Source organism: Anarhichas minor, unplaced genomic scaffold, assembly GCF_050575085.1.
Source record: "Anarhichas minor isolate MPS153535 unplaced genomic scaffold, ASM5057508v1 ptg000007l, whole genome shotgun sequence".
Lineage (NCBI taxonomy): Eukaryota > Metazoa > Chordata > Actinopteri > Perciformes > Anarhichadidae > Anarhichas > Anarhichas minor.
The window spans coordinates 6,500,175-6,518,499 of NW_027466453.1; the positions used below are offsets into that span (position 1 = coordinate 6,500,175).

An 18,325-nucleotide genomic window follows, 5' to 3' on the forward strand; every position below is an offset into this window, starting at 1 on the left:
ACTGCAGCCTTGAGGGCTTGCTATCGATAAAAGTGAGGAGAAAAGCTAGGTGGTGCGTTAATATAAATGAAAGGTTGGAGAGTGATTAAAGTGCAAAGTAGGCCGTGGAGAGGTTATAAAATGTGGGTGAGGGAGACAGTAGAGTGGCCTTACCTGCGTAGATCTCAGGTCCGTACATGGCCCCCATCATGGGACTCAATTTCCACCCCGCTGCTGGTCACACAACAGAGGAAGGGGCACTTGATTAATATGGGGCAGATCACGAGGCACATTCAATCCTACAGTGTAAGCCCGCTGCACTTACATGGTGATTGTATACACAAATAAGAAACGACAAAAGAAAGGCACGTGGCTTTATGCTGCCTGGCAAACAGAGGGTGCTAGAGAGAGGGGCCACGGCGGAGGAATAGTCGGGATGATGGACGACCTGGGCAGAGAGAGCGGGTCGCCGCTGGCAAGACTTTATTTTAACCCCCCCCCCACTTTTATTTTGCATCTATAACACACTATGATGAAGCAGTAAGCAATATGGTAACATTATATATAACATGTCTTCATAGGAGAAGTTATTATTGCAACAAATACTACATACTACATGTGCTTATAGCTGCATGCGACTACATTGTGGTGTGTTATAAACCATCTATTACACGTCTATTACAAAAAAAAAGGGGCGGACTGGGGTTAAGCTAACGACACCTCTTTCTCCCAGCTCACATCACGGCTGGTGGGTGGCGACTAAAATAAACGGCATGGTTGTTGGTTGCAGCCGGCCTTACATAACGAGGTCTGACTCTGCTAGCGGAGCCTGCGGGGAGGGAACGCTGCGGCTGCATTTTACATCTGCCTCCCCCCCCCCCCCCGCGAGTACCTACGCTATCTCGGATGATGAGGCGGTGTGTGTGTGTGTGTCTGTGCGGTCGTTACCGTAAGGCAGCGTGCTGAGAGCCTCTCCGTTAGGGTAGGGGCTGACCATTTTCTTGTTGGTCATCACCCTGGCGGTGGCGTTATTCACCTGGAGGGGGGACGGGGGACGGAGGAGCAGGCGGTCAGAGACACGGACACTCAGGACACAAGTCAACACAGGACAGCAAAGAAGTGCAACACAGACTCAAACGCAGTGAACGCCATCACAGGGCTGATGTGTGTGTGTGTGTGAGTGTGTGTGTGTGTGTGTGTTTTGTTCAACGTGTCGGCCTTCTTTTTGTGTACTTCTTGGTGCATCTCTGAGAGTGACAACGCTATTATCTGTGTACAGTTACTGGGTCATTAAACGTGAATACTGGCATCAACATGTAGTTTACATCACTCTGTCCTGCACGAATAGTCTGTTACATGACCTTGTTTTTATTGTGGAAATGCTCACTTTAGCTGGTTTAAATGTCGGCGTCACGTGTAAAATACCGCGCACACAAACACGTGACTGAATAAACGTCTAAAACGTAGAAGTCACTGGTGTTATACTTTACCGGTGTGATCGAAGAGAACAAACTTAACTCCTGACATGGCTGCCAACTCTTCTAGTGTTCATTACTTGTGTGTAAAAGATGGAGGGGGGGGGGCTGTTAGGGGGATTTTTAGTCATCATGCAATTAAAAAAGCCAGTCTACTGGGCCAGTTACCCAGTAGAGATGTGGTGACTCATTGTGGACTCATTGTAAAGGGGGACGAGGGCACAGCAGAGGAAAACTGAGCTGTACTTGTTCATGTTCTTTGGCACGCACAGGTGAAAATATTGTGTATGTATTTTTGTTTGTTTTTTTAGGTGTGCGCGCATGTTCCGCGCACGCCGGCTGACATTTCCGTCTAATGCTCAGGCTTTCAATCCAAGATGGCTGATAATCTCCTCTCTGAGCTTCAAAAGGCTCACACACACTCCGGTCCCTTGATCTATCTCCATCTTCCTTTGATGCGTCTTAAGAGAGGGAGACTGTAGCTCTCCGTAATAACCCGCGCCGCTCCCCCAGCGCGATGCTGGAAGCTCTACATCCGGCTGTGTGGCGAGCCTGAAGATTAATGACCTTCTGGTTAAATGAGAGGAGAGTGTGCGAGAGACAAAGAAGAGGGGAGAGAGAGAGAGGCCGAGGAATGGAGAGCGCTACACGCCGCACTCTCCATTTAGGAGACCATTAAGGCCTCGACAGCGTCTCTCTCTCTCTCTCTCTCTCTCTCTCGGTGAGTCACGCTCTGGATCTGGCGAGCTTTACCTCATTTTTCCCCTCATCGCAAATGGCAAGGTCGCCGGCAAACCATTCAATTAGCCTAAGCTGCAGGACGCGACTGTCCACGGGTGTCTGAGTGGAAACATTTATGAAATGTAAAGTTAATGAACAACTCGTCACGGTGACCTTTTCACGAGAAGTTTTATGTTGACTAGTTAATGCTCATGAAGAGTTAGGCCTATGTTAATGGTGTGTGTGTGTGTGTGTGTACACAGCGTGTTTGTGTCATGTGCAATCATCGGAACTGGGTGACAGGAACACATGCAAATCAACAGAATATGGAGGCAAATCTCAAAGTGTTAATAAACATTCAGTCTTTCTCGTCCCACTTTTGCCCCCCCCCAGTCCGGCCTGAGCGATAACACCAGGACAAAATGAAGTCACATTTCCATATGAAACCAAACTTGTGGGGTTTACATACCTAAAAAGAAATATAAATAAAGAAGTAAATACAAGGGAGAGAAAGAGAGGGGTGCAAAAAACATTTGTTTGACAAAATTAATAAGTCATATAACAGAGATTACACGCAGCCAAATATGGGCGCAACACATGACCAAGAGTGAGTAACAAACCAAAAAAAAGAAGAAAAAAAAAAAGAATTCAGCCAATCAGCAAGCGTCGGATGCAGCATAGAGACCAATCAAAACAATCGCAGCACTCCCACATCGAACAGGTACGAGACAAAGATGGGACAGATACGTTAAAGAGGAAGGGATGCAGGTGAGAAGGACAGAGGCGGAGCCAGTCCATGTACACACAAGAATAAATAAACAGGAGAACAAAACGATGGAGTGAAGAGAAAGAGGAGGAGAGAAAAAAAATACGTTTACATGAGCAACACAAAAAGATAACCAATAACAATTATCCGTTTAAAAACAAAACATAAATCCCAAGGTGCATCATTCAAATAAAGCAATTAGATTTGGTGACCATTCTCCTGAAAATCTCATTATATGTGGTGGGGTTGAGAAACAGAGCACCAAAAGATGGAGGGAACAGAGAGAGAGAGAGAGAGAGAGGGGGGGGGGGGGGGGGAGAGAGAGAGAGAGAGAGAGAGATAGGGGGGGAGAGAGAGAGAGAGAGCAGTCCTCATTCCCAAAAAAAAGAGAGAAAATCAAATAAACATGACACTATGCCAGGCATTAGAACTGTGTGTCACAAACTAGGACCAGAACACTACGACTACGACTACTAGTACACAGACAATCCACTACGAGAAAACCAAACCAAAGAGAGAAAAACAACATGGCAGCATAAGAGAGACCCAAAACACAGTACGGTAAACCCCATATCGGTTTTGAAATGCATATGATTCGATAACAACACGGATTTGATAAGGGACCACATCTGAAGCAGCATGGTTTCTAAACTGACTTTTTACATGCATTTTTTTTTTTTAAAGAAAAATAAATAAAAGTTCCAGTTTCATTTTTTATGGTAAAAGACGTTTTAAAGTCTAGGTTGTACATTTGGAAAGTTGTGTCGACGGTCGGGACGAGAGCGCCGCTCTCTCAAAGTCTCAAACGTGTGATGTCATCTCCAATGAGACGTTAAATGTTTGTAGTCGCTGTCTAAGCAGCGTTTTTGAGTTATTACAGACACCCCTCAACACCTTACCTTTTAAATCATTGGTGTGATAGGAATGAAAGTGTAACTAGATAATGCGACTTGATGGAAGACGTCTCACTCTGTTGGAGTTCTTGGGAGGACAAAGACACTCCGTCCACTCGTTGTTGTACAGTGGTGTTACAGAGTGAAGCTTCTCTCGCCTAATAATGATTTGGCCGAGCGCAGTCACCGTCCTGCAGAGAGCACGCAAACCGGCCGTCATGTTAAAAAAAACGGAATTTACATGCAGGAGTGACAGCTGATGTTTGTTATTAGTATTATTATTATGAATTAGTAGTTGACTTCTTTAATCAAATATCGTCCTCTGGGGAATATTCCACAGTGTTTTATCCTTTGTACTGCGGCTGCAGAAGAAGCAGCTTTGGTAGCTCGTCATGAGGACCGGTTTTAGCACTCCAGATTTTGGGATTTGGGAGAGAGTTATTTGCTAATATTTTGGACTTTCTTAAGACAGGACTAACGTATGAATATTGTAAAGGGACGTAAATTCCCTCTAACTGCAATACGACGCGGCAGATGCTGGCTAGCCACACGCTCAACATTAACATTGACTCAAAGCCCGGATAAACTCCAAATGCACATTTAAACCAATTGGCTGATATTTGACAAACGCACACTAAGCTAAAAGCAGGCAGGTCAATAAAATAAATAAAACTTTATTACAGCGTTATTTGCTCCGTGTCCAGTCAGAGCAACTGTAGGCAGCAAACCAGGAGCAAAGCTTCGTATCATTTCTGTTGATTTTCTTTTTTAATCGTTGATCAAGAAGATTAATTGTACATACATTGAGTCCAAATGCAGAATTAAATCAGATGGATTGCGGATAGCCGTGTCATTGCATGGAGGAGGGTGATTACATTCGGTCATTCCCGGTGAGGTGTTAATGACATGGTGGAGGACGGGCATGTGGAGTAAACATTACTGCTAGAATACCCACTCTGTCGAAGGATGCTGTGTCTGTCTGTCTGTGTGTGTGTGTGTGTGTCTGTGATACAGTGTTGTGCGCTGGAACGTTACGTAACAGCAGTAGCTTGGTAGGGCGGGGCCTGTCACATTAACATCAGCTGATAGACTAACATTGTACTGTACATACGACTATCGAATGCCCATATCAGGGGGGGTGGGGGTGGGGGGGAGGGGATTTCAGTTCAGTGATAGATGTTTGAACACAACTTACCGTTGCCGTAGAAACAGCGAGTGGTTACCGTGGAGACTGACAACAACACACAGAAGTCGTCAGGGAAACAGAAAAAATATAATAAATAAAGGAACAAATAATCCCAGGAACAAAAGAAACCTAAATGCCCCCCCCCTCATCTTCCTCCTCATCCTCCTTCTTGACCCATGTGAAATAAAAAGCTGACAGCAGCAGTGTGACAGCTCAGAACAGAGGATGAGAGGAAGAAGAGAGAGGAAGAAAAAGGGAGAGAGGACGCTCGCTCAGAGCATCATTACAGCGATCAAACGTTGCCTTACCCACTAAAGACTAGCCTTGTGCAGCGAGGGGCTGAGATGCAGCGAATTGGAACACTTCCCGAGATACAAATGAACAGCACCCTCCTTCATAAGAGCAGGAACAGTTTAAAAAGGTTTAACGCCGTCTGGCTCTGTCGCAGTCAAAAGGACAAGTGGACAAGTATTTTAGCCGTGACTCATTCCTGTGTGGGACGGTTAGGCCACAAGAGAAGAGCGCTCGCCTTTGGAAAGTTGGCCGTGGGTAGAGCGGCTGTAATTTCTAGTTGTCACCACAAAAAACAACACACTGAGGGTTGTTTGATAGTCAAACAATCAAAAAAATAAAGACGGAGAAAATTGGAAAACAAAACAGATTAAGGCAGACGGCAAAACAAAGAAGGTTAAAAGTGAGGGAAAACGGCTACAGATTGCTTTCAAATTAAACACAAAGGGGGACAGAAAGACAAACTTGACTGGCAACAAGAGAATGAAGTGATCAGAGAGAGAGAGAGAGAGATAGAGAGAGAGAGAGAGAGAGAGAGAGAGAGAGAGACACACACACACACAAAGAGGGTTGGAAAGGGCAAAGTGCAAAACTCTCTTTCCCCTTTTCTTTCAACCTTTGTTTTTCTTCTACATTTTCACTCACGTACAAAGCAAACACACATGGATACTCACACATTTCATTCGTTACATCATTTCAAACCATGCAGTAACAGAAAGCTCCGATCCGGGGGGGGGGATTTTAAAAACTGGGACACAAGGAGCTGGTAAGCTCTCACCTCGGCCCATCCAACGACTCACAATCTCACCAATTCAAAACTATGGAAATAACGCTACTGAATACAATCATCCGACAGGTTCAGAGTGTTTATGGTTTATGCAAGCTGAAGGCCAGCTGTGTCTCGTTGAGGTGTGTGTGTGTGGTGAGATTGTGTCAGGCATGCAAAACCACAGGCACAGCTTCTTCTCATGGCACTCATCCATGCACTGATGATTACACTCTTTACTCAGTAGCAGCCCCCCCCCCGTTTGCATGCAGAGCTGCGGTGTGTGTGTCTCTCACACACACACACACACACACACACACACACACACACACACACACACACACACACACACACACACACACACACACACACACACACACACACACACACACACACACACACACACACACACACACACACACACCAGCTTTTCTGCTCTGTTGTGTTCAAATGTCTGACTAAAACTCTGCGCTGCGGAGGAGCAGTCACTTCCTGTAACACTCAAGCCACAGATCAACCACAGACACGCAACCTCAGAGCAGGAGTTAGTGAACGGGAGTCTGTGGGGTTCATTCCCAGATAAAATGAAACTATTCTGGTTAGAATTAGTTCGAATTAAAATAGCCAGTCGGGATGTCACAACGACTTTCTCATACGATTCTCAAAATCTTACCGGACTATTTTGTACCGGTACCGTAGATACCGGGGATCAGGGCTCAAGATTAACCACGTCCCAGTGTCCCGGGGAAAATAGAAAATGTCCCTTTTAATGCAACATCGCGAACAACAAATAAGTGCTGAAATCGGCAGGAGCAGAGCTAGTTAACGTTAGCTTTTAGCTGCCGGCGGGCTGCCCAGTCCGCTTTGCTAAATAACGGCGCTAACGGCTAACGCATGGCGGTCTCATTGAAAGACAGTAAGATATGTTGAAGATATTATTCATTAGGATTTATTGTTTTTGTTTTACCATGGTGTCGAATTGGGTAACGAGAAGCACGAATTCCCCTGGTTTTGGTGTGGACTACTACGTTTATGCAACGTGAACTTGAGGATTTCCTGATCGAGGGTTTTTTGCGGCCGCGCAAAATGAGACCACACAGTGACCCTAATGCACAGCCAGTCATTGCAGCGCAAGAATGAAATCTGTGACTACGCATGTGACTGAATGGTTTGGAGAGACTCTGTGATTAGGTCCTACAGTCGATGACAGCCACAATGTTACTACCCGAGGCAGACACGTTATGTTGGAGACAGCCCTGAGTGGGTGGAGATGCATGGAGGTGTGTTTGTGAGTGCATACTGAGATACACACTGTGCAACCTATATATAGGCCTATAAGACTCTATATATATATATATATATAGATATAGAATGAATGGTGATGAGATGGGGTCACAGAGAAGCAGGAAGACACAAAGTGAATCGTAGTTGGGCCACTTACATGGATACATTGGAAGTACACAGGGAACTGACTTCTTCAAAGCGCAGAGTTTTATTCCAGACGAAGAGAAGTACAGTACAACTTTAAGCACAACAATTCTCTTTCTGGTTCCTACAGGCTACAACACATGCACGCTAATGGGGCAGCTAAGCTATGAGAAGAGCTACTAGCCGACTCCCATTGGCATGCACAAAGAATACCAAACGCCAGCACTCCAGTTAAGTTCAGCAAACTTTTTTTTTTAAATCATTCAATCAAAACATACTCAAAAAAAAACTAAGAACTCAAATAATCAGCCTTTTTTTGTTTTTTCCCCTCAGTGAGTGGAGCAAGACTAGGAGGCACCCAGGTGCAACGGATTTCATGCCAACCGAACAAGTGAACAGTCCCCATCACCAAAACGAGTTCAACGAACGGCCGCAGAGAATAAACATGCGAGTAAAAAAAGACACACATCCAGCTGTCTGCGGTTCTGCCTCAGCTCCACATCTCCACATTAAAATACCAACCATGCAGCCTACGTCAACCCAACTCATGCCGGTGGATAGCAGTGAACCGCACACTCACACACAGTAATAGTGAAGTATTCATGTGTAACCGCTGTATACAGGAGGCCCATATTTCAGAGTTCATGAATTATTGTGCAGATTACCGTCGTTATTTTTCTGCCATATTCATCTCTAAAAAAACAACAACTAATAATTCAACAAACTCTGAAATGATACGACCAGTCGAAGCCAGAGTAACATCTGCAGGAGAGGAGAGCTGCCAGATGGCGTTGCCTCTGAAAAGAAAAAGTCTGGCCCTCTCTCCTCGGGTTGAAAAGAATGTGCAAACACGTATCCACGACTCGTCCTGCGCCAGCCTTTTGTCTCCTCGAGCCCATGCACCACAGACAGACACACAGAGAGAGAGACTCTACGGACTCCTGTAGCCGGCCCGCCATGCAGCCTGATGCACGACTCGCTACAGCCCGACACCACTACCGGAGCACGACAGAGTACATGCAGAGTGACGACCCAAAACAGAGACCGACTGCTCGCTGATTAATACGGCTGACTGGCATCATGCAAAACGTGTGTGTGGAGGGGGGGAGGAGGGGGAGGGAGAGAGAAACAGAGAATCAGGTTACGGCGATGCCAGTGACAACGCAGGCTGTTGATTGAACACAAGGGGAGAGACTGATGCAGGGTGAACCGGCTCCATCAGTATCCGCTCAGCTTGCTGATTGGCTGAAGGTGGAGGTGGCGGAGGGAGTGTGTTGTACCGGTGGGTGCAGGTGGCGGTCTTTCATTCTCCACCACACTGCGGCAGAACTGAGAGTACAGAACTATAAAGGGGGTCCCAGCCAGCCGCATCCACCATGCAGGAACTGACTCGCGCACACACACCCACACACACACACCACAGGAAGTCACCACAGTAAGCCCATGCAGAAATCCCGGCTTACAGCAACATGGGTCAAAGATCCAATATGGACGACTGGCTGATTGACACCCCAAATTAAAAGAAAAAAGAAAAACGGCTTCCAAAAACTCACATGCTTCAGTAAAAAAAACAAAAAACCCAAAACATGTATAATTAAATCAACATAAATAACCTGAAAAGAAATAAACTTAACATACATCATAACTCAAGTGCACAGATCTTTGTAGGAACCCCAGAGAGTGAACATGCATCAGTGTGGCTGTGATTTTTTTCCCAGCATGCTGCTGTTGTACCAGGAGGCCAGACGCTTGTCACAACCACTTAGCCACAGCACCGGCAGACGGGAACACAGAAGGATTTCTACACTAGGGAAGAAAATAAGAGCATCTGACAACAATCTGCCATGCATCATCCTTTTCACTGCGTTCCCCTCGTGCCCTCCGGTGCCAACTACACAAACATCATTTCAATGTTGCGGAAAAAGTTGTAACATCCGCGTGGCTACGAGTTGCGACTCAGTCGAGGGAGAAAAAAAAAGGTGAAGAGGCAACAGCTTAATGTGAAAAAAGAATATGCTGCAGAGGAAAAGTACCCAGCATGCCTTATGTAGTGTTCTTGCACCCCCCCCCCCCCCCACCATTCCCACCACACAAACAAGTCTTTTGAAAATTCAAAATGAACATAATGCAGAGAGGACCAGGGAGTGGGATACCAGTGGGCTGCATCAGAGCATATCACTACAGGGAGGATGGGAGCTAGCAGTCAGTGATCAAGCAGAATTATGAGTACAGAGAGAAGACGGGAGAGAGAGAGAGAGAGAGAGAGGAAAATTACCTCAATCTTACGACCTTCCACCAATGTGCCGTGGAGCTTTTCCCGGGCTTTCTCTGCGTCTGCGCTGGTCTCGAATGTCACAAAGCCGAAACCCTGTGGTACACGGCAGAGGTTAAAGAGGTTGGCGGTGAGTGAGAGAGTGAAGGGCACATCATCAGGGATCGTGGAGCATCTGTGCATCCTTAGACCTCGGGGTGCACCCTGACATTGTTTAAGAGATAATTGGAGTTTCGTAAGAAAGATCCCCCACGTGGTGCGCTGATACCACGTCACAAAGTCGCATTCGCAGAGAAAAAAAAAAAAAAAAAAAAAAAGCATGCAATGTGGGAATTACTGTCAGTAAAGGAAGAATTGTGGCGAATCAGGCATCGTCTGCACACTTACCTTTGAGCCCCTCTCGTTGAAAATGATCTCTACATCCAGAATCTTCCCATATTGCTGCAAAGAAATTTAAGGCAAGAAATTAGGAAACATATAAAAGCAGAGAAAGCAGTCACTGGATCCTTTCATATCAGTCTTTTATAATACTGCTAAATCAGAAGCTTCTCACATGGTGTTACAACAGCATACCACTAGGTGTCACTATTACACAAAAGACGACTTCCCATTAGCTTTCAATGCGTTTCCTTGTATCCTCTTGCCTTGAACTCTGCTCTGCTCTTATTCCTCTCACTTCGTCCCTCATTTTAAACACACATGGCAGCTAATTGCCCCTTCAAGCACAAAGAGAACACCCATGAGTTTCTTTCCTTTGTGGTAGTTTTGACTATTTTGTCCCCTCGTGGGCTGGCCCCGCCGTGGTGGACCCGGGGTGTCTAGACTGATTTATTGAACCCCGTTAAAAAGAAAAAATGAGGCCCACGACATTCCCAGCTTCTTACCCCAAACATCTGCCTGAGGTCAGGGTCCCGGAAGCGGAAGGGGATGTTTGAGACGTGGAGGCGTTTGGGGGTCCCTTTGTCATCCAAATCTTCCACAGAGCCTCCGCCTCCCGTGCCACCTGTGCCGCATTGTACACCCGCCTCACCCTGGGGCACCTCGTCTGTCTTTCCCTGAGGGGGGGAAGAATAAGGGTGAGGAAGGAGCAATAGGTGGAGTTAAAGGCGATAAAATGGCTTCTGATAATTATTTTAAAGCTCTGCTGCATGAAATAAACATTATGACCTCAACTGCATCTTAAAGGATACATGGTTACTGGCCAGCAATGTGTTGCTTTCAGCTAAATGTTAATGTCAAACTTGCTAATATGCTCACAATGGCAATGCTAACATGCTTATGTTTAGGAGGTATCATTTTATACCATGTTCCCCGTCTTTGTTTAGCTCGTCAACTTGCTAACATCGACTAATTAGCCCAAAACACAAAGTCCAGCTGGGGCTGATGGGAAGGTTTTTTATAGGTTTGGTCATGAACAGTTTTGGACAACATTTTGTCTTTAAAAAAAATTTAAATAAATGGTAATCCATCCAGTCTGGATGGTAGTGGTAGAGCTACATGTTCATCCTTAGAGCTAAAGGCAGAAACCAGGGTTAATGTCTGCAATTGTATTTAATAAAAGTGTTTAAAAATGAATATAATAAATTGTAGTTACTTTTCATATTCAAGAAATCCAGTATGAGGAAAACAGACACAACAAACTAAAATGCAAAACGCCTCAACATCCCACACGTGTGACAGATAACGATACAAACTTGTTAAAGGCCGTGCTTACGATGATGCTGTTGGTGGTGATGGTGGTGGTGGTGGAGGCGGCTCCGTTAGCACCGGCCCCCACATCAGCTGCGCCCCCAGCACCAAACATGGCCCCGGGGCCAAATTCTGTCCCTGGCAGCCCGTTTTGAGGAGGGGGTGGAGGGGGGAACGCTGAAAAGGGTGGGGCCACCAATCCCTCCTGTCCTCCTGTCGAATCCTGAGAGCCCTGTGGGAGCAGGGGGGGGGGGGGGGGGGGGGGGAGAGGAGAGAAGAGAAGGAGACAACTTAACATATGTACACTGTAAGCAGTGCTTTGTTGCGTCCTGATGAAGGCAGAATGAGGGGGTTAAAATCCTGCCTATTAATATTCACACTCTCTCTCTCTCCCTCCCTCCCTCCCCCACCACCACTCAGTCCCTCCCCCCACTCCCTCCCCATCCCTCTACCTCCATATCTCTGACAGGCATGAGTTTTCAGTCAGCCGACCATGAAATATTTACAGCAAACACATCTATTATTAAGAGGGAGAAAACTGGATATACGGGTTGAGATACAGAGATGCTTATGGGATGGATGGACATGCGGGGAGATAAGCAACTACAGCGCCACGCTAACCGTGACGTGTTTACAGCCACTGCTGCATTGTGTGAACACTTGCTCCTGGATTTTTTTTTTGGGTGGGGGATTTATTTTAGAGGCCATCTATAATTCAGATGAACTGTGTATCAGCGGGGACTTCAGCCTCTCTGCACCGTTACAACTCTATCAGCAGCAGGATCATCCACAGAGTCTTTATGGCTGCTTACACACACACACACACACACACACACACACACACACACACACACACACACACACACACACACACACACACACACACACACACACACACACACACACACACACACACACACACACACACACACACACACACACACACACACACACACACACACACACACACACACAGTGACTCTGCAATGCTGCTTTGCTTCAATCGTTTTACACACTCAAGGGCATCTTGGAGTAAGTTCCACAAAACACAGTGGACGGACAGCGAGTTACACAATGAGCTGTAAATTAAATAAAGCTTTAAAAAAAAAAAAATAAATAAAGAGAGTGGGTTTGGCGTCAAGGCTGCACCAGGCCAGGCAGCATAACACTCGGCATTCAAACACCATTAACCGCTGGTCCGGTCCCTGCCGTGGGCTGGATCGGGGCCGGGCGACGCCTAAAGCCGCTGGGTCTCCAGACAGCCGTTTTAATTAGACGGAGTAACCATAAGATGCCGCAAAGCCAACGAGCTCCCTCCCCGCGCTCTAGTCCTATAGCCTGACTGCTCACTGTTCTTCTGCAGTGTGTCTACCGCATTATTGGCCGTAAACAGACAGCTGAGGCATAAAAAAAAAAAAAAAGGGCCCATCTGCAACACAGACAGCTTCTGTGGGCCAGCCCAACAGATAGAGAGGGCTGCACAATCCCCCCCACCATAAAAAAAAGGATGGAAAAAATCTGGGAAAGTGAGGCTGAATGTGTGTTAGGGGGAGGAGCACCCGAAAGCCGATTGTGTTCCCCATCTGCTACGGTATCTAGTGATAAAAAAAAGAAAATTCATTGGTTAGGCCTAGGCCTAGGAATGATCAAAGCCTCAAGTGTACTTGTTAGGGCATGTGAGCTCATAAACATGCAGCAGCCTGTGTTCAGCCACTAAAGGGTGTGTCCTATGGACATATCCAGGCTCCGGGCTGACTCACACACACTGAAAATGCTCGGCAGTGGGAGAGAAGAGGGAGCACAAGAATTAGAAAAGAATAGGATGACAACAGAACAAGAAGGTTAAAGCTTCTGATTTGAAATAATCGTGTATGAACAGGAGTGCTCGTCTATGCGTTCAGCCTCACAGCATGAGAGAGAGAGAGAGAGAGAGAGTCAAGGAGAGCCGGTCCCCTTGGGGCCAATCTGTGATTTCGGGCCGTGTAAATATAATTGACTTGACTTGTCAGTGACCGGGTCTCCCTGAAATGACATATTTCATTAACGGAGATGCCAGATCTTAAAACACGGTTCATCATTTCTTTATTCTGTCTCAATGGTTCCCTGAAACAACTGGACCAGATGTCACAACACGATGCTCCCACTAGAGATGTACCGATCGATCCAAACCGGCAATCAGTCTCGTATTTCAGATCTGTTTGCCGGTCACATTTACACACACGTGTTCCACCGCATGATATTTAAAACACAGCGACGTAGAAGAGACATAAGAGAGGGAATTATGACCCGTTTAAATAAAAAAATAATGTAATAATGTCCTAATTTTGTGAATGGTTTGTATTTTACGTTGATAGATGACTAAAACAAAGTCAATGGAGACCATTTAGAATGTTTGACAGTTTACACTGACAGTCAGTTATAGTTCTTAGACAGATAATCTGAGCATCTGGAGCTCCCACATGATCAGTCATGTGAAGAAGCATTTTAAGTGGTTATAATTTTGAGTCTCCTGCTGCGAAAGGACAGAACACCGGCACTGTGCTCGTGACCGTGAGATATTTTCATCAGCAGGGTTAGTTCGAGCTAACAAAGCAGAAACAATCACGAACTGGATTAATGGATGAACTCATAAACAGGCAGACGAATGGAAGCTGTCAGTGGATTAAGAGCTGAGAACAGCACCTCCTTAAAGTCCACACAGGCATTCCTGACCCGCTGACTGAGGAGCAGCACTGCCCTACATGGCAGCATCATATAGTCAAAAAGGAGAGAGGTAGGGGGGGGTAATGGAAAAAGAAACAGGGGCTGGGGCTTAACGGGGAGGGGGAAGGGGATTATGGGAAATAATGACACGCTCTATTAAGAGTTATATCTGGTCCGAAACTTTCCAGAGAGAATTTTGGAGACGACAAGAGATGCGATCGGTAAACAGAGGAGGTCGAGTATCGAGTGAAACGTGTCCGATATTACTAAATAACGAGGACCATCTGGAGAAGGAGCTACCCATCCATACGGTTCCACTCTCCCCTCATGCGTACGCACACGCAGCACTTGTGTTACCTGAGACACCATATGTTTTTCCATACACGTAGAGGATGAGGAGGAGGATGATGGGGGGGGGGGGGTTCACTGCAAACCTTTTCAAGCTTGCGTTTATGTCTGTCTGCTGACTTTAACCCTCTAACCACCCGAGTGAAGCGCACAGCAGCCGCCGCAAAGACGCTGGATGAACGGACGAGTGGCGATGAAACTCATCAATCATGCAACAGTCTGTGTGTTGGAGCTCTGTAGCGCCTGTAAAGACGCCTCGCTGGAGACAGAAATACTCTTTTTACGGCTTCGTCTCCCTCTGCAACCCGTCTCTTTTCTTCTCCTGTGGTCGGAGAACTAAGTATGCCTGCGTCTCTCTCCCCCCCCCCCCCCCCTCCTCCCCCTTCATGCTCGCCTGCCACGCTTGATGAAAGCCAGAGGGAGAATTTATTTTTTTTCCCTTTTAAAACCATCGATACCCGCCCCTGAAGTCACTTAAAGCTTCTACTGCACCGAGACGTCGGTCAAAGCGTAAGCCGCAGCCCATCTCCTTATACGGTGGCCTCTGCTGCAGAAGCTCCCGTCTCTCCTTCCTGACTGTGGGCCAATCGGATTACAGAAAAGCTGTTCCTGGGAAACACACCAATACTCCAGAAGGCTCAGCACCAGAGGACACATGGGTGGTTATTTGGCATGACCGAGGACCTGACGGAAAACTTTATGTTTAATGTAACAACGGGAATGTTAAATGCTTCAAGTCCAACTTTAAACTACAGGCAAACTACACTGACAGACGCTGTATGTCAGTGTCAGCAGCTCTGTGACAAACAGCTCGCTTGTTTTTGACAGTTTTTCATCAGCATCATTATCACACTGACGGCCCTTTCTCTCACACTCTGACTCACCTTGGGCAAAGCAAGAGGATCTAAAAATAAAGAAGTTTCTAAGCACAACTCTGGCACACCAGTACAGACCAAAACATATGCTGCAGAGATCGAATCATTGGAAATAAACAGATAACAGGTTGTGTTTTCAGTGGCAGCAGGACTTGCTTGTGTACGGACAAAAGAACAGCGCCGCTCGAGAGGCGGTCATCATTTTCTGCCTTTACCAGACGGCTGCTTTTGTGTCCCAGGACTGCCATCATTGTGCAAAAAGATTATTAAAGCTTTGTTAAAGGTTATTGAAGCTGCAATGATCAGTCGATGAAACGACTGAGATAAAAGCCGACTATTTTGGTGCGACTATTTTTAAACCAAAATAATCCAGTTTTTCTTTGCCATGAATGATAGTAAACTGAATATCTTTGTTTGTCTGACAGAACAAGATATTTGAAGAAGTTCACTTGGGCTGTTAGAAATTACAACCGGCATTTATATATTACTATTATATTACAGGGGGCAAAACCATTCATTGACTGAAAACACAATCAGCAGATTAATCAATGAAAATAATTGTAAGTTGTAGTTGTTATAGATGATGACAACCGAAGCAGACTAAATGAATAAATAATTAAAAAAGGTTAATTTCAATAAAATCTAAAGCAAGCTTAAAAGTGCATCTAAATCAATACAATTTACAAAATAAACAGCAATAACCAACCAAAATATAATTATAATGGACTAAAACAGAATACGGCTTGACTCGTACTGCAGGTAAATAATGCTGAGTGGATGCAGACGACCCTCAGCTAAAACAAGTGTCTACAATGTTTACACTAAATGATGAAGGAAGACCTCAGCGGACGCTTCAAGACAGGGGGGAAAAGTGTACACCGCCAGCACGACTTCTGCATAAGAAGTTCAAATTTAAAAAAACAAAAACAACGGCGCTGACTTGAGGTGCTGCAGTGCGAGATAGGGTGCAGCGTGTGCAGAGGTATGACGCCGCTTGTCATGCAGGAGTAGAATCCTTTAGAGATACTGCGTACATCGAGGGCTCCGCTGCACCGCTCGCAATGTGCCCGACCCTGTGTGTGTGTGTGTGTGTGTGTGTGTGTGTGTGTGTGTTAGGTAACATGCGGCGCGTTTTCACACCTCGACCCCGCTGCTCACAGCCTTGGGCAGTGTGCAGTTAGAGCGGCATTAGCGTTGGACAATACCATCATGGCTGTATGGGGCTGGCGGACAGTTAACCCCGAGGTGGAGTAGTGTCACACAGTACATTAAGCCACCAATACTGAGGACTCTTCATCTGTAACAGGGGAAACTGTGTTCCCGTGAGACGTGGAAGTCAGTATTATCTGTCACTTTCTAATGGGACACACACACACACACACACACACACACACACACACACACACACACACACACACACACACACACACACACACACACACACACACACACACACACACACACACACACACACACACACACACACACACACACACCCCTTGCAAATTATTTTAAGGCCCGCGTGGTGTCTTGAGGAGATAATGCGGGAGGGGGGAAAGTTAAGCAGCCTAAACGCTCAAGATGCCACTCGCTGCCTCGTGAAGCATGTGGTGGCTTGACACCCTCTCCTCATGGGCTCAGCAGGTGGGTTTTTTGGGGATGATGCAACATATCTGGTAAAAGGCCAGTGCACGGAATACGCACACGTTTTCCAACAACCAGTAAAGATGACGTGGTTTTGATTTCGAATAGTTCAAAACGATGACATTCTAAAAATCCATATTTTTCCGCATGTCTATTCATTGTGTTTAAAGCCGGTATTTCTGCACATTTCTATTATTAGTGTTATTCCATCTGTAGGAATAGTGGCGGCTGCGTCAGGATTGTTTCTGACTTACGTGATGCAAACATTTCCAAGAACTTTAGAAAGTAAAAAAGTCAAAATGTATCGAAAAGAAATATCTAAACTTTACAACACGTTTTTAATCTGACGACATGTTTTGCTGCAATCCATATTCGCTGACGTTTAGCTTTTCATTTACACTGCAGTCATCAAAAGCTCTCCTGCTTGCGCGCTCACAAACTGTATTAACTCGACAATCTACCAGCCCTATGAATCACATTTATACAAACACAACACAAAATGTACTTCTTTCAAATATCAAATAGACTGTCGGAGCTTCATTCAAAAACCTCAATAGGAGGTTCAACTGAAAACAGGCCGACTTGATGCTCGTGTGTCATCCTGCTGCAGTGATGACGCCGACTAGCCAACTGAACAGATGAGTTCTGAGAATCGGCGAGTCAGCAGGCTCGTTATGGAGCCGGGCCCACCGCTGACCCAGAGAGAGGGGGGGGGCCTGCACAGCTCTGTGTGGAACACCTCAACCGTTATCAAGCACATTTGAACCATCAACTATGTTACTCCGAAATAAATGCTGTGCACTTCTTGTAACAACCAAAATTTGAATTACTCAAATTAATTGAATATATCAACCAGCCCAGTAGGCTAAGGTGAGCCGTCCTGGACACGAGTCACACTGAGGATCTACCCGTCCCTCTTATGCACACAGTGAACTACAGAACAGAGATGCCATGAAGAGTGTGACTGGCCGTGTCACCTTTAAAGAGCATTCCCACATGGAACTAACGCACTCGCCCCCCTTACGCCCTTATAGTTACTACCGCCATCCTCCATTTGCCTTCATTCCCTTTGAAGAGGAATAATGTGTTCAGACTACAGCAGCTCTAGCCTGCAGGGGGGTGGGGGGGGGGGGGGGGGGGGGGGGACCTACAACCTCTACTTCACCATGATGAACAAATGGAGAAAACTGCTCGACAAAGTTACACCACTGTCCATCTTTTGAATCTTAGGTGGAAACACGACAGCGGCTGCGATTATTGAGAGTGTCCACGTGTAAGACAGGGTTGCTG

The 18,325-nt window shown here is 46.0% G+C and overlaps 1 protein-coding gene across 6 annotated transcripts in view; it reads right to left on the minus strand.

The window, feature by feature from the left end:
- The window catches only part of LOC142941833 (RNA binding protein fox-1 homolog 2-like), a 40,969-nt gene that overhangs the window by 7,747 nt on the left and 14,897 nt on the right, over window positions 1-18,325 (minus strand). For 3 of the 6 annotated variants that reach the window (XM_076083953.1, XM_076083964.1, XM_076083983.1), the window contains 6 exons: window positions 11,491-11,697; window positions 10,661-10,831; window positions 10,164-10,217; window positions 9,780-9,872; window positions 928-1,015; window positions 154-210 (listed from right to left, as the gene is read on the minus strand). In XM_076083953.1, coding sequence (XP_075940068.1) covers window positions 154-210; window positions 928-1,015; window positions 9,780-9,872; window positions 10,164-10,217; window positions 10,661-10,831; window positions 11,491-11,697 — 670 coding nt within the window. Of the gene's footprint in view, window positions 1-153; window positions 214-927; window positions 1,016-9,779; window positions 9,873-10,163; window positions 10,218-10,660; window positions 10,832-11,490; window positions 11,698-18,325 lie in introns of all 6 variants that reach the window. The other 3 variants (XM_076083973.1, XM_076083946.1, XM_076083955.1) reach the window with 1 other exon arrangement.